This window comes from Dryobates pubescens, chromosome 4 (assembly GCF_014839835.1).
Source record: "Dryobates pubescens isolate bDryPub1 chromosome 4, bDryPub1.pri, whole genome shotgun sequence".
NCBI lineage: Eukaryota > Metazoa > Chordata > Aves > Piciformes > Picidae > Dryobates > Dryobates pubescens.
Window position 1 is genome coordinate 20,969,228 of NC_071615.1, and position 21,059 is coordinate 20,990,286.

At 47.4% G+C, this 21,059-nt stretch overlaps 1 protein-coding gene across 2 annotated transcripts; it reads right to left on the minus strand.

The window, feature by feature from the left end:
• Nucleotides 1-7,985: 7,985 nt before the first annotated feature.
• Nucleotides 7,986-16,623, minus strand: CDV3 (CDV3 homolog). Of its 2 annotated transcripts, none has more exons than XM_054160919.1 (5): nucleotides 16,073-16,623; nucleotides 13,594-13,673; nucleotides 12,337-12,473; nucleotides 11,159-11,321; nucleotides 7,986-10,140 (listed from the first exon to the last, which is right to left on the minus strand). In XM_054160919.1, the coding sequence occupies exons 1-5, from the start codon at nucleotides 16,295-16,297 to the stop codon at nucleotides 10,014-10,016; spliced, it is 732 nt and encodes a 243-aa protein (XP_054016894.1). In that variant the 5' UTR covers nucleotides 16,298-16,623; the 3' UTR covers nucleotides 7,986-10,013. The 2 variants fall into 2 exon arrangements, with proteins under 2 accessions (XP_054016894.1, XP_054016895.1); XM_054160920.1 differs by having other exon boundaries at nucleotides 7,986-9,716; nucleotides 16,073-16,621.
• Nucleotides 16,624-21,059: the final 4,436 nt, after the last annotated feature.

Here is a 21,059-nt window from a genome sequence, read left to right on the forward strand (position 1 = left end):
GAAAATCCTTTTGCATTGCCCACTAAGGCAGATGGGTTTACATGGTTTTGCCTCTTTTGGTATTTTCTATTAGAGGCAAAAAGGAGAACCAGACTAAGGAACGGGCTTGTACAACTTTGTCCTAGTGGAGGGTGCAGTAAAGGATTTCTATAAAGAAGAGGTGCTGCCATTACAAGTGCTGATGGCTCTGTTCAGCAAACACAGAACTGACTCTGAGCGGGGTGAAGTCTGACCGCACTTCCTGGTTGAGGCTGTGGCAGCAAGCAGAGGTGGAAAAAAGCTGTTGAGTTTTTAGCTGCTGGAAATGTTCTTGGTCAGACACCCACAGCATCTGACAAACAGTTTGACCTTTTCCTAATGATGGGGTCGGAGTCTCTATTTACTGACCCATAGGTGAGTTGCAGTTAGTCTGGGCAGGAGTGTTTGTGCTTATGAAATCTGAAGTGCTGTATTTAAGCAGCTTGAACTGCCATAGCCTGTCTGAACAGAAAAGTAGTGTCCAAGTCACAGCATCTGTGGAGCTGTCTGGGGACAGGGATGTGACATTTGAAGTCTGTTTCATTTTCCTCTTTATTAATTTGAAGGGGAAGAGGCTGTATTCTTTTATTTTCCAGCTGCTGAATACTGTTCTGCAAAGTCTTTGCCCTGTGTTAGACCTGTGCAGCTGGAGACACTTGCTATAGGTTGGGGAGGAGGAACCTCTTGCTGCTGGGGTGGGGACAAGGAGAAGAGCTGTGAAAGCCTGCAGGTGAGGGAACAGGAGGACAGCTTGCCCTTGTGCACGGTTGTAGATTGTGCTGCTGCTGCCTGGTTTTGGTATAGTCAGAGAGCTTGGGCTGCCCTGAAAGAGCTGTTGGGAGTGAGTGGAAGAGACCAATGAATGCAAGGGGTTTCATTCTTTCAAAAAGTGAAGTCTGTGCCCAAGCAGCAGGGGCTTGGGTTGTGGCAGGGTTGCCATGCTGAGCTGCAGTGACTAGTCTTGTTACCCATTTTGCTGCTCTTAACAGCCTGATGCTTTTTGCTGTTTGTGGATGGCAATTAGACTGCTGCTGCCTCAAGTAAGGCTTTGAATGAGCTTTGTATTTCACTGGTACTTCTCTGTTGCACCTTGAAAATGCTGCTTTGCACTGCAGCATTTTAAAGAGGATTTTAGCAGGTGAGAGAGAAAGGTGCTCTAAGTTTGTCTGTTTCTCTTCCCAGCCCTCAGAAGCAGCTGCTGTTCTCATAGCACAGGTAAGACACCACTCACTTAGCTAAGATTTAAAGTAGTCCTGGAGTCAACCCAGCTCCAGCAGCTGCTGTGCATCCTGGAGGCAGTGTAGAGGGGGAGTGCACACCCCCAACCAAAACTGAGCACAGCAACCCCCACAGAACCCCAGCCATCAGCTCAGCATCCAGGTGGGCATCAGGTGGAATGCAGGGGAGACAGGAACAGAAGGAGAGCAAGGGGGCACTGGGGAGAACACAGCACAGGGCAGACAACATGGATATAAATACAGTTGGTGCTGTCAACATAATTTATTTTCTTCAGCTTTCATCACAGGAAACATCACAAAAATGCTTTACAAAGTTGAATATTGTTCCTGTCACAGGGGACAGCACAGGGAGAAGTTGTCATGGGCAGCAGCTGTGATAGGTAAATCAGGCAGGGTTTAAAATTTGGCAAAGAATATAGTTCAAGTCTGGAGCTTAAATTCTGAGCATAAAGATGTTAATTACATAAACACACAGAGGCACCATTAGGGTCTTGGGGGGGGGTGGGGCAGACAGATCCTATTGTACAGAGTACAATTTCCACTGTGCTTTTGGGCTCCCAGCCAGCATCACCCTTTCACCTGTACTGCCATAAGGACTCAAATTGCTTTATCTTCACTTTTGCCAGGTGAATTCTGGTGGTGAGACATTCTGTGGAATTGGCTTTGCTTTAAGCAGACATTTGCAGAGATATCCTCTGACTGTTCTTCACTCATTAAAAACAACAAACCAAACCCAAACCACCTCAGGCTAGCCACTGTTACCCAGCTAGCATCTCACCAGGCATGCAGCCCTGCTCCTCTTCACAGCTGAATTGTGCAGTGCCCAGTGCTCCTGCCTTCATTCTGCTGCATTCTGTAGAAGTTAGACCTTCAAAGGCTTAAGTTCAAGCAGATCACATTTACTTGCTAAGCAGTTTTGCAAGAGCTGGAGCAGTGTTTGTGATGCCAGAGCCCTAACTGAAGTACAGCATGCTCAAGACTCAGGAATTCTTGCTTAGCGAGATGCTTTCTGAAGTGGCAAATAATTCAGGCACCTGACTAGAACCCCCTGGCATGATGAGTGACTCCTCCAGGGTAAAGGAAAGTCACAGCAAGAGTTTTGCTGGGCTTTGAGTTGCAGGGGGAGGGGAAAAAGGAAAAAAAAAAGGCAGCAGAGGCAGTTGTCTAGAGAATTCTGTCATGCCAGTTTACAAAGCCAGTGGTGTTTTTTTCCAGTTCCCAGAGTGAAGACAGTGCACAGTCAGAGCTGGTCAGTCCTGCTGGATCTGAGGTGGTTAGTGAGTAACAATTCACAGCAGCGAGATGAGACTTTGGCATGTTTGTATTCTCCCTCCCCCAAAACACTCAACAAAGCACCCCAGCTCCAGTTTGCCACTATAAACCACCAGCAGCCACAACTGCTTTAAAAGGATACCAGCACCTCTGTCACAGAACACAAAGCAGTTTCCTTAGGTGTAAAGCCCCAGGTACCTCCTCACCCCATCCAGTACTAGTCAGCAGCTGTCCTATGCATCAGAGTGTTCTGACACGGACAATGCAGCTCTGCAGTAGCAGGCAGGCTGCAGCTGTCACACCTTGCCACACCTCAGCTGCAGCTGTGGCACTGCTGGTGAAGCCAGTCAGCATTTACAGCCTTAGCCTTGTCTTTCAAGTACCAGATGAGAGTGTGAAGAGATGAAACAAGCCCCAAAGACTGAGCCTGTGCCCGGTGTTGCTGCACTCACCTTGGTCTCAAATACTGTCACCTAATGTCAATGTCCAGTTACCTGTGACAACGGAGCATTAGACTAAGCCTGGCTGAGCCCAGCTGATTGCTGAGCAGACCAAGTAACTCATCTGTTCAGTGTCAGCCACAGAGAACAGACCACGCCAGGAATTTAAAACAGGGCTTGTTCACCTGTGCTTGGTGCTGGCTGTTGTATCTGGACTCCAAGTGAGCACATCTTGAATCAAGTGACAGAAATAACTCCACTGAAACCAGTGCAGTTAAGCTTTAGCTGCTCAGACTCACATCTGCTGTACCTGCTCTGGGTTCACAGATGCCATCACTTGGTTATGGTCTTAAGACATTGAAAGAGACAGAATAAGTAATTTGGTTTAAGAAGAGTTCATTACAACATTTGATCTAGCAAGCAGTTTGCTGTAGGCAAAGGACAGGAAATAAAGCAGGTGCAGTTTGACCTTGCCACTGTCACTGAGCTGGAACACTCAGTACACAGGAGAAGAGGCAAAGACAACAGAGGTCTGAGTAAAGGTAAGGGCATAGCCTGTTTGTCACTGCTAAGAGTCAATTAAACACATGGACCTGAAGACTTCAGGAGATGAGATGGGAAAAATCCAGTGCCCACAGGAAGCTCCTTGGTTTGCCAGCCCTGAGATGGTGATGATTGCCCAGGTACCTCACTGTAACCTCAACAGTGAATGCCAACAGAGAATAGCCCTGTGGCCAGGAATGCTGCAAAGGCTTTAAAGCACCCCCACATGCTCTGCTGGAGTCTGAACTAGCTGGGATCTTTCAAGGGGATGGTCTAGGTGCCACCATGGACAGCTGGGTGAAGACATCTGCTCAATGTGTAGCTGAAGTCAAGGAAGTGACTGAACTGTTTGGCTGCATTGAAGACATAACTAAAGTATTACAGCTTGGGGTTCTTAGAGGCCCCCAATCAATCTTTGCCAGTTTATCAGCACCTTAAAAACAGTTACATTCAAGTACAGAGGGGTGAAAGAAGGGTAGAAGCAGCTCTTCAGAGCTGAAGATGGCAAAAGCCAGGCAGTTTAAAGTGCTAGACATCTTAAAAAGTAATTGTGTGTGTCCGTCCGTCCCCCCCCCCCGGCAGAATCCAGACCTCAGTCATTTTAAGCCACCTGCCAATGTCACTTTGTTACCACCACAAGTACTCCAAAAAGCAGCCTGAGTTTTGCTTTCATGCATATTATGTGGCTGGTTAAACCCTTCCTCTGAAGCAGCTGCAAGAGTTTATTGAAATTTAGCAGTAATCATTTCTGACTGAGAACTGGCACAGCTGAAGCATGGCAACAACTGCCCTAGAAGGTGCTGCAGTGATAAAGATACCAGGGGAAACAAAAGGTAGCTGCTGGGGCTCAGCCTGTCCAGCTCCCAAGCAAGACACAGCCATGTGCTCTATCCCCTGGGGGCTCCCTGTGAAAGCTGAGTGATGAGCCCTGAAACCCCCAGCAACAGCAGGCAAAGGAATATTCATAGAAGTCTTCAGCTGCAGTTACTGATGAGCCAGGAGGTAGCAGTGAGCTGTACCTGCCCCCTTCTCTAGACCTTCTTCCCTACCTATTCCTCTCAGCTCTGTCTTCTGATCGTTGCTGTACCTGTTCCACAGGCAGGTTAATTGCCCTCACCTCTCCACCACAGCCTGCCCCAATGCCAGCCTTACCGTGTGGAGTTAAGGGTACTCTCTGCCCTGTATTCCCACTGCACCTGCAGGCTGCTTCACCTTCGACACAGGGAAGGGCAAAGAACCAAACAAGGAGGTGTTTCCATGCAGTGTCCGGGCACCAGTGAACATTGCTAGTTCATTCTGGACAGCCTTTAAAGCAGGCCCACTGGAAGGGTGGCCCTTAGCTGTGAGCAGGCCTTGTTTCAGGCACAGGGTTTACAAACTGGAGCAATACTGACCTGAACACATGCCACAGAAAAGTAAAAGGCCTCACACTAAGCTAGTATCATTTGGGTGGCAGATGATTAGAGGGGAAACAGCAGTTGGAGAGCACAGCCTTAACTTCCTCCTTGCCCACACCAAATCTAATCCCAGAATACTTCCACTGAGTGTCCAGCACAGCTGGCAGGAACAAGTCTTTCCAAATAGCATCAGAATACTGCAATGAAAGGCTAATAGAGACCTTTTAATCAAGGCTTTCAGTCCTCTGTAGCACCTTCCAACAGCCCAAGACCTTGACAAAATACAGCTCTAGCCTCACAACATCCCTGTGAGGTAGGTGGTTGATTTTTTGGTACAGCTGGGGAAGCTGAGGCAAAGTAAAACTGAATTCCCTCAGCAGAGCAGTTGAGCAGAAAATCCAGGCCAAATCCTACTTCCTTGGCCTTACACTCTTGCTACAGACCAGGCTGGCTTCTGTTCTGAGCACACACTTGCTTTAGATGCTTCTTTCTGCCCCAGCTGCACTCTCCCTGGTGGTTCATTAGTACTGAACACATTTCTAATACTTGTGTTCTGATTGAGCAGCCACTGAGCTCCCTCAGCCTTGCTATGCCAACACATGGGAGCAGCTGAGAGTAACCCCAGCATACACAAACCACAAGTTTTCATACCAGGAAACATCTTCCCTCAAGCTGTCTCCAACTGTTAGACACAAGGGGGAAAAAAGCTTTCTTAAACCTGAAGTCATCACCTACTCAGACTGCTGAACCATCCTGGGATTTGACCTCTCTGCAGACAGCTGGTCAGAGAGCTGTGCACCAATGCACCATTCTCCTGCTTCCTTTAAAGACCACCACACACTTCTGCTGATGTAAAACCACGTGGACCTGTCACATGTGGACAGTGCTTACCCACACCCTACCAGGTACCCTTCACTGCCTAGCTCAGGCTGTGCCTTTCATAGAATCAATAAGGTTGGAAGAGGCCTCAAAGATCATGAAGTCCAACCTGACCCCAAGACTACTAAACCATCCTGCCATTCAGAGAGCAGCCATCTCAATCCCTCTCCTCTACCTCATCCAGTTTGTTGCATCATTCCCACTCTGCCTACTTGAATAAAAAAATAATCCTCATTCCTGCTCTACTGCACTTAGAACATGGTGGAACTATACCTGCTGCTTCAGAATCCACACTACATACACAGTAGTTAGGACTTCTCCACATCAAACCCCTTGGCTGTGTTTTGTGCTGGCACTTTTCCATCTGCTAGAGATTGCAGGTTCCACTACTGACTGCAACACAATCCACACTCAGTTCTCCTCCCCCTGCATGCACAGTCAATGGATCTGAAATGTAAATGTGAGATTACTACTGAGCAGATTCCCGAATAAAGCTCCAATTTAACATGGAAGCCAATTTATGAGTTAAAAGGCTGCAACCAGAGAGTGGCCACTTAGAACTTGGGCACGGTCAGGCAATGAAACAGGGATTATGGCTTTCATAAAGATTTAAGAACTCACTTTTGGGGTCCATTCAGTTTCTTGGGCCTCTGGCAGAAACTGCTCATGAAAAGTGAGTGAGATTCATTTCCACAGCAGTACTGGAAAGCATACTGTTACCAGCCCATGAACCTTTGCAACAGAGAGTCCTGTTTGTCAGAACACAACCATCTGCTACATTTTACTTATGGGATCTGATAGAAAACCACAGGCAAGCCTGAAACTGCAACAGGCTGCAATTAAAAAGACAAAAAGAGAACTGCTGCAAAAGCTGCCACTCATGTGCAGCCCTATCAAGGAACCTAAGCCACACAGGTGTCTCAGTCACGTCATGGCGAGAGAGTTTTCAAGAGCCAACAGACAGTCCCTGCTGTTAGGTTTCCAACACCATGTGTGCCAGAAAAATTCATCTGTGCAACGTTTTGTGACTGGCCGCGGCTGGCAAAGCCAAACTGCAAGGAGGTGACACACTGTCAAGTCCTCTTCATTCGTAAGAATGAACATGGCACACAGCTAAACCAGAAAGAGGGCTAACAGTAATCCTTTCCTCCACTTACCAGCAGCTCAAGTGAACACAGATGCCAGATTCCTGCAGGAAGCAAAAATTATCTAGTTTGGGGCATTTTAACATTCCTTAAACCTCAACTGTCTCCTTGAGCACCACCCAAGTGGTTCCTTTTCCAGCAAGGACTGGGCAGTGACATGCTTTACTAACAAGACAGCAACTTTATGTCTGTGTTTTTATTTTGAGCTACAGAAGGTAAAATGGAACCTTTAAACCAGAAATCAGGAACTAAGCCACCACAAAAGCATGTAGCAGGTTAACACAGCTGCCTTTTACTGACTAGCATCAAACCAACCCCATGTCTGCAGCTGGCAAGCCTTCACTTAGAGCATGAACCTTCCCCAAGCACTCTGAAGGAAGGAAAGGGACATTTTTAGCATGCCTCAAAGGAACATAAGGACAAACCAGGGAGAGCTGGGCTTCAGAGTCCCAAGAGCAAGCCAAGCTTCCAGGGAACTGACTTGCTAGAACTTCAGGCATGCAGAACAAGTCATTGTTACTGACAGCTGGCATTTTGCTAGCTGCTGGCAGCAATGTTTAACACAAGGCACTTTCAAATGCTTTAATATTCTGTACCATGGGAATCTGGACTTCTGATAGTTTCTTCCTTAATGCCTTCACTACAACTGTGGAATGCTATGCTTAAGAAAAGTTCCTAAAATAACACCTCTAGATAGCAGCAGCAGCTGAACTCCAGGGACAGCAACCAGTTTTGGAGGTGTTCTTTTTTCCCCTCTCAATTCTTTAAGTTAGCAGAGTTACTTTGAAGTGTAAAGTAGATCAAAACTTCATTCATACTCAATTCACAACCTCAAACCAGACCTCTATAGTGAGAGTAAGATGACACTGATGGGTACAAACTAAGTTTGTGTAAATCAAAGCTGTATTAATGTTCACTGCTGCTACGTGCCCCTAAAACACAGCCTGCCAGCAGGCCAACTATCCATGCCACAGCCTGCCCCTCAGCACACCCAAAGACTCTGTGCATGCTCAGATGTGGTACACAATGGTAAAGATTCATTAAGACTCCAGAGCCATGTGTATGTCCATTTTATTTGATTTTAAACTGTTACAGGGTTTTCTTGAACTGCCAGAATCCATGCCCAAAACCTCCAATAAAAGACAGCACAACAGCCAGCCCCATCTCCCCTTCCCTCAGCAGGAACTGGCTTCAGCTGCATTGCTGAGAGCACTTCAGAGGATCAGGAAAAGCATTTTCACATTTCCACATCAATCAACATCTCCATCCCCTATCAATTCCACAGAAATCTTTAGTGACACATCAGTTCTGCTGGCAACAATGCATTCGCAAGTAAGATACGTGGCTCAGTCCTGGGTGTCTGCATCAGTCTGTTCAGTGGGGTTTGTTTCCAAATGGAAAAGAGTCTTGAGCCCTCTCTTTAATAGCAGCTTCTAGCAGAGGTTTTAGGGACAGTTAACTCTGCAAGGACAAGGCCAGTTTTAGTCTGTGCACAGGAGAACCAGGTGAAAGCCCAGCCCCACTGAAGTCAACAGCAAAATTCCCATTGGCCTCAGAGAAGGAGATTAAAGTGAGTCAGCAGTTAGTCAAAGGGAGCCCTGCACTACCCTCACCACCTGCCCGCACACCTAAGCAAGCTTTGTTTTGTTCCCTTGTCTCTTGCCATTGGCAACTCTTACAAATGTTGGGGCTATTTTTTGGCATTTACTCTGGAAAAAAAAAAAAAAAAATCAACACTGGAGCATGCCACTGTTGTACTTCATTTGACTTCTGGTCTGAGAATTCAGAGAAGAGAAAAAATGGTTACAGCAGGACACATTTGGTACTTGACAGATGTTGTTCATCAAATCAGACTTGCACCACTTTGCCTGCTTCCACTAGACTCAAAGATGACAACATAAGAAGCCACTGCTTTACAATACTACTGAACTTCCTGACTTGGTGAATAAACACCACAGGAGTTTGACTTACAGGATTTCTGCCTCAAAAAACCTGCATGCTTCACAGAAGAGCCAAACAAGTAAGGCTTTACCAGCTCTAGTTATCCCTCTGGTTGTATTTTGGTTATCAAGTACCCATAACCCTGCAACAAGTAACTGGTGTTCAATAGAGGAGATCTTATCCAGTATCACTACAGCCACACCTCCTTTGGAAAAGACAAATTTAAGGACTGTGGTTGGAGCCTGGATAATGGAAACTCAAGCCTTAGTGCTTTTGGGTGAGAAAGACTCATGACAAGCCCCCAGAGAAACTGCTTCAGTCCAAGGTCTCACCATTATTTAGACAGACTGCAACTGGATACCAGAAACCAGGCAGGCAGTTTGTGTGGAGAGTAAGAAACAAAGCAGCTGAAACAGCCAACTGCAAAAATGGCTAAAGCAAAGAGAGCACTCCAAGCCATTATTTCTCCAATCTGGTACTGGATGAGTTTTAATTGGTGTTGCAGTTACTCCAGTACAGCTAAGAAGGTAAACAAGCTACAGCTCTGTGGTACTTGGGCAGCTCCAGAAGTCTCTAGCAGGCTATGGCTACACAGGGCAGGATTCCTCAGGAGGGGAACAGAACAGGTTTGTCATTAAGGTCACTTAAATCTTTGTTATAGCAAATTGGAACCAAATGGCTGACTTCTGCAGGATTTCTGACAGGAATCCAGTAGAGCTGGTTTCAAGTTTCAGATGGCCACTAAAACAGCTGTAACCTTCTCTTCCAGAAGTTGTGATCCACATGGTGTCCACAATGAGTGCAGCAAGTCTGAGGTAGTCAACCTTTACGAAGGCTCAATATCTGAACATAAAAAGATTTTGAAATGACCACTGGCTGTAGGTATCTGAGCAATTAAAGAACCCTGGTGACGCTGGTTCAATCATTACATTACTCTGCCCCACATCCACTGGAGTTGTAACATGTTATGCTTCCACAATGCAGGAGAACCAATCACTTACGTCAAGGCAGTCTGCACTTGCTGCAGCAGGTCCAGCAGAAACAAGGTGGCACGTTCATCATAGCTGTGAGCTGTAGTTTAGTTACCTTAGTGGAGGGGTTACCAAAAAAGCATTCCTTAACTGTACTGTGTGTGCAGCTCTACTGATCCCCCAGCACAGCATACTGGTTGTCTAGCTGGAGTTTAAGTGCCTGGTTTTTTGAGACCTCATCCCTACCTCTATTTTTGTGTTTTACTACTTCAAAGCTCTTCTCCATTTCTTTATCCCTAAGGGAAAAGAAATGTAATCAGTAAATATCTTATCACTACCTTGTAAATTGTGAATTTCCCATCCCAACAACAGCATACAGAACACCAGGTCTAGAGTTTTAACAGAACAGCCAAACATTCCCAAGCAAATCTTGTAAAACCTATCTCCAGAATCAAGCTCATCACCCAGTACAATTCTGATCACATTCTAAATTTCAATATTAACATTCTCAAAAGTAAATTTAAGTGCATTTAAACAGGTTTTAGAAAGCAAAGAGTCCATTTCTAGACTGCTCCCTCAGAATGTCACCTTAGCTCAATCTTAAAGCATCAATTGGTAACAGGTCTCAGCTCCAGGTAGACAAAGCCACATCAAAAACCCAGAAGAAACAAAACATCTGTCAGACTCCATTGGTCTAGCAAGGGGGGAAAAAATCCCAATGAACCCATAGGTGACTTAGGTCCTGGCCTTGCTATCTCTCTCTTCTATAAGGAATAAGGTTATGGAAAGATCAGGACTCAAAAGCAGAGCAAGACTCAAGTCTTCAGAAGTAGGGGGGCTCATCTTTGTAAAGCACAGCTCAGACAGCAATGCTACTGCTTTCTGTTTGTATGAAAGCCCATTCCTCCATTTCTGTCCCTGTCACATCTCAAAGGAAAAGGCAGGGTGCTCAGGACCTCCCTCATGCCTACTGCCAGCAGCAACACAGCCTTGTCATGACCAGCATCTCAGGGAGCCAGATGCTGTCAAGAGCAGAAATGCTGTGCTCCAAGGAAATCCTTCAGCAGGTCAAGGAGACCTGGCAGGCACACTTGGCTGTTTCACTGGGCTATGTCCCATGGAAGTTACTTCCTGGGAGGACCTTCCAAGAGTTGGGGAAGGCAGTTAAGGCTCTCCTGTATCTCTTAGCCAAACAGAGCAGTTTCTCACTTTCTTTCCTCTGTGGGAAGCTTCAGGCTTAAGCCCTAGAGCAGAGCAAGGAGCATGAGCAAGTAGCCCCAGGGTGTGTCCCAGCAGTGGCTGCACGGTACTTACTTGCGGCTGTCGACGAGCTTGGCGGTGGACTGCAGCGAGGGGAACTGTGTGTCGCTGTAGATCTCGGGCGGGCCCTGCTGTGCTCGCCGCGGCCTGCCGCCCTCCCTGGCGCCGGGCGGCCGGTACACGCCCCCGCTCTGCACCGGCTCCGGGGCCTCCGTCACTAAGGGTGACAACAGCGCCCAGACACCAGTGTCAATCTGCCTCCACGGCCCCCAAACCCCATCCACAAGCTCAAGACCTGGCACCTTTGGAAGCAGGTATCTCAGAGAAGGGAGGAAATCACTTGCCACTCAATCTAACCTGCGCTGGGGAGGCCAATTCAAATGTGGCTCCAGTGCATTGCCTCACAAAGCTCAGAGAATCAAAACCACTGATGAGGATTTCATGTTTCTTTGGTATTTGTTAGCAGCTTACATTTAAACACATCATTATGCTAAATGTTATTTCTAGCACCTCTTCAGATGCAGCAGAGAGTGTCTGAATAGTTCATATTTAAGGTAACAGTCTACAATGAACTCACACCAGTGACTGACTTTACCTCCTTGCCTGTACAAATGAACACACACAGCAGGCCACTCAATTTCTCAATGGAGGAGAAGTCTGAACTCAGATCATGGCTAAGTAGCTGATCTCTGCTGCTGCTAATAAATTGTATTTAATCAAAACTAACGTCCTACCCCAGTTAAAGAATCAGCTTTGTGGTGCCACATTCTCTGTATGCTAGAACTGGTTTGAGAAGCACACTACTCCCCATAAAAATCCTACTCAAGAACTGCCTTAGCAGACAGACACTGGCTGAACAGCCCCTTCAGTGTCAAAGCACTATTTTTAGATCAACAAAATGCTTCCACAGGTATTTTGCAGACTGCAAAGCAGAGGTATCTCCTCCAAAGACAGAATGCTTCCCCCTCCTCACCTTTGAAGCTAGAAATAAACCCCACTTCACTAGTGTTTGTTTAAAGCCTCTGATAGTATTATCAATGTACTGTATCAATGACAGTACTATCAATGAAGATCCTCAGACCCCTTCACAGGAAGATTTCCTTATTCTTCACTGTGTCAATCAAGCCATCAGTATGTGACAGTGCCTGAATAGCAACTCCACCCTCTGGGCAGCTTAATTCAGCCCAGTGGGATCCCAGCTGGGAAAAACAACAACTCCAAGTTAAATTTACCAGTTGGTTCAACCACAGGTGCTGGTGCAGGAGCTGACTTGTTCCAAGGACCAGATGATCTGTCTACACTACCAGCAGTCTCTTCCCAGTTGTCACCAGTTTCTTCTGTTTTTTCACTTTCATCATCTTCTTTCTCACTATAAAAGAGGAGTGATGAGCAGCATTTTACAAAGAGAGATTTAAGATGTGACACACGTTACACAATCACCATGGGCAACACTTCACAGAGGCAGCACACAGACAGCATTAGCCCTGCAACCTCTGCAGTGGTGCTTCCATCTGAACTATTGCTGGCACACTGCAGTGAGCTTCACAGCTGAGAAGGAAGTTCTTTAAAAAGAGACAAACTGAAACCACACTAAGTGATGAAATAAACTGATTCCTTACTTTGAGTTTAAATGCTTTCTTACTGAAGCTGCCATACATTTGGAAGAGATGACAAGATAAAGCAGGAAAGGGCTACAAGTCTAGCTTCCATAAAATGCTTTAGTCAAGAGGAAGAAATCATGGAAAAGCAAGTCCTAAACTCCCTTTACCTATAACTACAACCACCTGAGAAACATTCTTACGTTACTCAGACAAATATAATCCACAGTTCAACTCAGATTACTTTTTCAAAGCATGCAGTATAAAATTCATGAAAATATGCCCATTTTGAAGACAGATCTTAAACAGAAGATTGACCATTTTATTTAGCCCATCTTATTTTGCACATAAATAGTCAAACTCAAAATTATTTGCTAGACAAAACTGCTACAGCAAGCTGTGTAGTGTAAGGGGGCACATGTGGAGGGTGAGGCTCTTAAGACATTGATCTGAACAGCAGCAGTGAAGTGTGAATACAGAAGTTTGTAATACACCAGTTCCTACTAATCACGATCAGAAAAGCTTTCTGTATCAATAATACATCAGAAAACAGATAAAAATAACTATAATTTCTGAAAATTAAACAGCCTCTCACTGTTCATCTGAACAAGAGTAATCACAGCACCAAGCTGGAACAAGTGACATCATCCAGAGGCAGTTACCATTCTGTGTTCTTCACAGAGAAATTCCCACTTTTAACATCTTTATGGAGGGCAACGTTAAGAATCTGTAATAAAAATCTGAGTCCCAATCAAAACAGGCACACCTAGAGCTTAAACTTCTCTACTATCACAAATGTATCACAGCCCTGTTTAACTGGACTCCGTGGAGGCAGCTCAGAAGACAGAACATAACTTGCAAGACACAGAGAAAGAACTGAAAATGTGGTACCTTATTTGCATGGACTGAACTCTAAGACCACTATAATCAACTTCTTCCTTTTGCTCAAATTCCTTCCAATCATCCTCTTCCTGTAAGAAGAGAAAAAGACAGTTGTTACCTCTTGATGCTGAAAGTAGAAAAGAATGTAACAGACAAAGAAAACTAGGAGTGAAGGTGCAGTTCCACAGGAAGCCAATCTGTGCCCCACTGCCAACAGGAAAGGATTCCACTCTGCCTTCCTAATTCACTGTGTGTCATTGAGGATGCACTTGTGAGCTGACTCACTGGAACAGCTCAGAAATGCCTCAGTAAAAGTCATTCAAGTGAAAGAAAACCACATCTCAGTAAAAATCCCATCAGAAATTAAGGGACAGCACTAAGCTGGGCACAGGGCTCTGCAGTCCAGACCAGGGAGATACAAGGGCAACAGCTCTTGCTTTTACTAACAGCAAGCTTTTATGACAGCTTCAGTGCACACAAAGCTTCAGATTTACTTTTCCACCATCTATCCCATGAGCCCAAAAGCAAAGAACATCTGGAATAGTCTACAGTAGATTTATGACAAAGATTAATATTGGTACATTCACAACCACCCTTAAAGCCTTTCTTGTCTTCTCTATAACCAAAAAAAGCCAGCTTCAAAACCACAGTAACCTTAGTACACAAAACCAGTAAAATACGAGTCTTTGGGAAGCACCACTGTGCTGGGAGTGGGAGTCTGATTAAGGGTTTGAGGAAAGAGGGAGCCATTTACATGGAGCCAGTTTTGTCCTACTGTTCAGTCAGCTGGTTCTGGGGTTATTAAAGTGGGTTAAAATTGGACCAGAACAGATGAGCAATCCTAGTCACAGCTTTAAGACACATGCAGCCTAATCATTACTTTTCATAATTCCTACACCCTACATGAACTGCAGTTATGACTTTAAATAGGAAAACGACCTTGCAAGCAAAGTCTGCCAGTGCTACTACTGTCCACTTTCTGCTGCATAGCTGGGAAACAGCTTCTCTAAAGAGCCCTATTCTAGGATCTTCAAGATGATCAACTTCTAGCAGAAAAACTCTGACCTGCTTTAACCTAAGAGCAGAAGCAGAAAGTCATCTCATGTTATTGTAATGCCTGCTGAAGAGTCAATCTTTTGGAAGAGTGAGAGTCTACAGCTCTAAAATCTTTTAGGTTTCTTACATCCTCATCTCCATGGAAACATCACAGCTTTCAAAGTAACACACATTCCACATGTAATGATCCTTGTTGCTAATCCATGAAAAATCTTCAGGCAAAGCCAAATAATATTTCGCAAGCATATAAACAGAAGAGCAGCTGAAAGCTTACCATTGACCTTGGTCTACTTAGAAAGCTGCTGCAGGTGTTAAGGTCCCCAAGTTAAAGAGCATCAAAAAAATATTTCTTTCAGTATTTCTTGTTCAGCCTTGAGGAAAGAAGGCTTAGAGGAGACCTTATCACCACGGTCCAATATTTGAAGGGTGGCTACAAAGAAACCACTCCCTTTTTACAAGGAGTCACATCCAAAAGGCCATGGGTAAAGGGTACAAGTTAATCCCGGGGACATCGCAATCAGACACATGAGAAAAGATTTTCAAAGACAATCAAGCATCGGAATAGTCTCCTCAAGGAAGTGGTTGAGTCCCCCCAACCAGACACCGCAATGACTAATTTGGCCAGCCTACTGGGCCATCTTGTCTAGACTGTGCTTTTCCCAAGAAAGGGCGAATCAAATGATCATTGAGGTCCCGTCCAACCTAGTACTCCAGAAGTCTTAAAATTTTAGAGTATACGACACGGCTACCTGTAAGGCGCTAACTCAGCTACGAGCCCTTAAGCTTCTCTTGCACTCTTATCGTATTCTTGTAACAGGGTACACAAACCCTCCTGGCAGTAAAGCCCTTCCTGGCACCGAGGCAAAGAGCTCGGCACACCGTTCTGCAGAGCCAGGGGAAACTTTATCGCCAAAGTCCACAGGCCACAAACCCAGCCGACTATAGCTGGCACCTGATGCAAAGCTCCAGTTCCAAACACTACCTTGCACCAAGACCCAGAAACCGGGGAGGGCTGGGCACAACCAAAGCCGCAGACCGGGAACCGGATCCACTTCCCCCCTACACGCGGATACAAGACGCATTTCAAGGCCGGGAGAAAGCCCAGCCCGGAAACGGACGGTTCCAGCCCTGACTTAAGGCTACGCTGGGCTAAGAAGCCCCGCGGGGCTTTCGTCTTGGCGGTACGTCCCTCCCGACGGCTCCCTCCCTGCTCCGGGGCCGGTCCTGCCCGGGAGCCCCGAGAGCTCCAGGGGCCCCACGCGCCCGCATGGCCGGGCGGCGCCGCTCCCCTGGGCCAGCAGTGACGGCGCCCCCTGCCGGCAGGAAGGTGCCGCCTGGGCCGGCGGAGGAAGCTGTGACCCTTCCCCCGGCGCCGCGGCCCCGATCCACTACACCCCCACCCCCCCCCCACACCTCCCTTCGCCGGCCTCACCTTGGTCACCGTCTTGGAGGAATCAGCATTAGAGGCGACGGCTCCGGAGCCACTGCCGTCAGTCAGGCGGGTTCCTCCAGCTGTCGCGGCCGCCCCCGCGGTGTTAGAGGCGGCGTTAGAAGAGGCGTTGGAGGCGGCGGCCCCTCGGTTGCTCTTCTCCTTCCGCTTCTTCTTGTCCCGCTTAGCGAAGAAGTCGTCGAGGCTCCTCTCCTCGGTCTCCGCCATGGCGGCAGCCCCCAGTAGCGGAGCAGACCGGGGTGGGGGGAGGGGGGGTTAAGGGTGTGGACGCGGAGAGGGAGGAAGTAGAGAGCAGTAGCGGCCTCGCCAACAGGTGAGCCCCGCGCAGCAGCGGCTCAGCCTCCTGCTGCTTGCTGCTTCTCACTGAGGGGAGTGAGAGCGGCGGGCAAACGCCTGCGGCTGGCTAAGCCCGCCCGACGCCCTGCGGGAGGAGGCTCCCTCGCCCCACGCTAGCGGCCGCCGTCTGACACGGCCCGACAGGGAGGGGAAGGGGAGCAGCCCGCCGCAGGGCCGTGCTGAGTAGAGAGGGGCAGAGCCTCACAGCTAAGCCACTCTCGCGCATGTGCCGCAGCGACCCGACCAATCAGAAGCTGAGAAGGAAACCACTGCCGGCCAGTCAGAAATCTCCAGAGGCCAAGATGCCAACGTCACGACGTGAGAATGCGTGACGGATGGGTCGAGGCTGCGGCGGCGCGGCTGGGGATTGGCCGAGCCAGGCGGGCAGGGGAATGCGCGCTGGGCTCTGCGAAGTAGAGTGGCGCATGCGCACTGCGGCTGGGTTCACGGGAGGCGGCGGGCGTTACCCCGCGCGGGCGTGCGCCCGGCAGCTGTTAGCCTGCGAGCGGCGCGTGCTGACCGGCGCGTGCTGGCCGTTGCCCAGCTTCCCGCCTTCCCCTCAGAGGGGCCTTGTGTGGGGTCGGCCGAGCGTCGAGGACAGGCCTTTCCTCTCTGTCAGGGCCCGGTGGGGAGTGACGGGGGAGCCCAGGGGGATTGTCACCACACAGCGCTGCGGGACCCGCCTCCGACACTTCCCAAATACCTCTCAGCCCACCAAGCAGCTGGCCGGTGTGTTTCCTGCGCCCACTCTTCCAGGGGACTGAAGTGACAAACTTGGCCTCTTCCACACCCTCGAAAGGGCTGTACTCTTAGACCGTCATTGTAAAACACAGAAGTAATACAGTTTTCATCTGGGAAATGGTGTAGTTAAGTAGGGTTTGAAGCAGCACTCCGTCTAGGATGTCCAGATGTGTTGGCATGAGCCTCCCAGGTCCTCTCCTGATTCAGTAAAGCCTACGGGATGCCTGCTGAAAAACAAGCTTCACGGTGGGTGTCAGCAGATTGCCATCACTGGCCTTGAGTTGGTGTAGTGACCTTTAGTTGGAAAAAAAAACCACAACCAACTCCTGAGTTTTAAAAAAGTTAACTGTGACTTCAAAATGAGCAATAAATAATTACAGGAAACTACTTATGACTGACTTTGGTCAGTCATGAAAATGAGATAGATGTTCCTACTGCTAAGGAACCCAAACACTAAAAAGAAGGGCACTAAAAAGAAGGGAAAGAAGAACCTCCACTCCTTATTAGACCTGGAGGGGAACACAGTGACTGAAGACACAGTCTCAGGCTGTGCCAGGGGAGGTTTAAGTTGGATGTTAGGAAGAAGTTCTATACAGAGAGAGTGATTGCCCATTGGAATGGGCTGCCTGGGGAGGTGGTGGAGTCGCCGTCATTGGGGGTTTTCAGGAGGAGACTTGATGGGGTGCTTGGGTTAGTTGTTTAGGTGGGTTGGATTGGTTGATGGGTTGGATGCAATTATCTTGAAGGTCTCTTCCAACCTGGTTTATTCTATTATTCTAAGACGAGGAAAAGGCTGAGGTCCTGAACACCTTCTTTGCCTCAATGTTTAACAGCAAGGCAGGAGTTCAGGACGAGCGGCCTCCTGTGCTGGGTAATGGGGGAGCAGTGTGATGCCCTGGAAATCCATGAGGAATTAGTTTGGGACCTGCTGAGCCACTTGGACACTCATAAGTCCATGGGACTGGATGGGATCCATCCTAGGGTGCTGAGAGAGCTGGCAGATGAGCTGGCCAAGCCGCTCTCCATCATTTTCCTCCAGTCCTGGCTCACTGGAGAGGTCCCCATCCACAAGAAGGGTTGGATGGAGGAACCTGGAAACTACAGGCCAGTCAGCCTGACCTCAGTGCCAGGGAAAGTGATGGAGCAGATTGTCCTGGCGGCAATAACTGCGCACCTGAAGGATGGCCAAGGGCTCAGGTCCAGCCAGCATGGATTTAGGAAGGGCAGGTCCTGCCTCTCCAACCTGATCTCCTTCTATGATCAGGTGACCCGCCTGGTGGACATGGGGAGGCCTGTGTATGTGGTCTACCTGGACTTCAGCAAGGCCTTAGACACCGTCCTCCACAGCAGACTGCTGTCTAAGCTGTCAGCTTGTGGCTTGGACCAGGTGGGGGTTGGTCTCTTCTCCCAGGCAACCAGCACCAGAACAAGGGGACACAGTCTCAAGCTGCGCCAAGGGAGGTTTAGACTCGAGGTGAGGAGAAAGTTCTTCACTGAGCGAGTCATTCGTCATTGGAATGTGCTGCCCAGGGAGGTGGTGGAGTCACCGTCCCTGGAGATGTTCAGGAGGGGATTGGACGTGGCACTTGGTGCCATGGTCTAGTCATGAGGTCTGTGGTGACAGGTTGGACTCAATGATCCTTGAGGTCTCTTCCAACCTTAGTTATACTGTGATACTGTGATACAATAATTACCTGTCAAGTAAGAAGTTATCTGTACTATGATAATATAAAAGTAAACATGCTTGTATATTTTTTTTTTGGTATATTTTCATACTTTATGCTTTTTTTTCTTGACATATTAGCGTGTTTATAAACATTAAAGGCTTTTCTGATCTTTGGAGAGTGACAGTGAAAATACTGTTAATTAGCATTGATGGGATAGAGAGATGTGTCTTTACAAATGAAGATACTACAACCTGCAGCCTAAAATAATAAAAAGATAACTAGGCGTCAATTAAGAGCACAAAAAGGGAACTTGTTGGGAAATGTTTCCAAATTTTGGTAGGCTGTAACAGCTTGGGCCATCTCAGCAATGTGGCTTCATCCTTACTGCCTATAACTAACAAAAAGTCTTTGCCCCCTCATCACTGAACTAATAAGGTGTCCTCTGAAGACAGCAGAAACCATCAGTGACTGCATCCAGCCTAAACTGTGGAACTTTTAGGGTAGTGCACAGGCTTAATAGCCTAATAAATACAAACTTCTGCACCCAGGGAGGTGTAAAGCCTCATTTTAATGAACACAGGGTATATGCTGCAGGGGGTTGTACATGCAAGGGGAGAACATGTTGTAGGTGGCCTGGGTATTCTGCACATCCAAGTACCACAACCAGTGGGGAAAGGAAAAGGGATACCTGCAGCCTGCAAATTAGGATAAAAGGAGGCTGTGTCCTCCAGCAGTTTGAGAGACCCCCACAGGGATCTGCCCCATGGGCTCTCCCTTTATTTGAATGAAGTTTGGCAGGACTCCTCTGTCTCCTTGGTGAACATAAGCCTCTAGCAATGCAGGTTTTCTGTATAGTATTTTCCATCTGCAATTTTCAGCCTGTTTGAAAAAACAGGAGGTGCCATTGTCATATTGCAGGAAGAGGTTAAATACTCGTATCTTTGCGAAGCGTTCTGTAGTTGTGAGTAACTGAATCTCTGCAGTCAAGTGTTCTGAGTTTGGGAGAATTGTTGCAGTCCTCTTTTCTGCCTGCAATGCTGCATTCTCTGATTCTTCATTACCATTGGCATTCTGTACACTAGGAGGATTTGATCCCACACAGAGCAGGCCCTGAGAACTGAACATTTGCAAGCGTAACAGTTTGTCTGGTGACACCGAGAAAGCTGTGTGGTCAGTGACACTGACATACCTCTGCACTGCATCATGTTGCAACTTGCAGGCTCAGCACTGATAAAACATGCAGCTAAGCAGACAATGTGTATCCCTCAGCTTTTGTGGTAGATAAGCTAATAATGGTCACTGAGTACAGGGCTGTGTCTGAATCTAAGCTGCACTTGTTTTTCACTTTCAGCAGCTAGTAAAACATTTTCATTGTGATGTTATGGGCAACCCCTAGTACTAGGCTGAAAAAAGCAAACCTGATGGCTTTTTGCTGCTTTGGGCATTTCTATCACTTCTCCCTTGCAAACAGAGTGCTGTAAGGCTTCAATGACAAACTCTGGGTTAGAAACTTAATACCTGTCAGGAGCAGAGTATCAAGAAACATTTCAGCTGTTAAATCTGGAACAGGCTCTCTGGAAACCATGGAAAATAGCAGCAACATTTTAGGCCTCAGGAGGCTTAACTCCGGATTTGCCACCATGTCTCAGCTGGCACTTTGAGGGAAGCACTAGTTATGCAGTTGTGCTTAGGTTTGCCTCCCACCTCTGCATCTAGCTTTATGTAAAATTGTCAAAAGGTGCTGATGCACAGCTTTTGTAGCGCTCTGCAAATTCACTGCTTCAGCTTTTATGGTTAAGATTATTGCTGTGTGATATGTTAGATATAGAACAAAAATGTCAGTGCTTCTGAGTTTTAATTTTTTCTTCTCTCTCAAACTCAGTGATCTTCAGTAGTTACACAGAGGACATTTGGCTGAAGGCTTACAGACATGGCCTGGCTGGTGTGATGTTTGCAATGCAAGAAATACATCCAGAATGCCACCTTGCTGTGATGGGAGTGTGAGCTCTGCGGACAGCTTTCGACTGACCTGTGAGACCATGGCTCCAAATGCCTCTGGTCAGGTACAGATTTACCAGGGGAACTCTAGAGAATTCACTTTTGTCCCCACCATGTTAGCAGCACACACTGCATGCAGTGTGCCACTCATGGCATGCAGTGATGCTGTCTACCACTTGTCTCCCAAGTATGAAAGCACTTTGGTTTAGAATGGCCAGACATGCTAC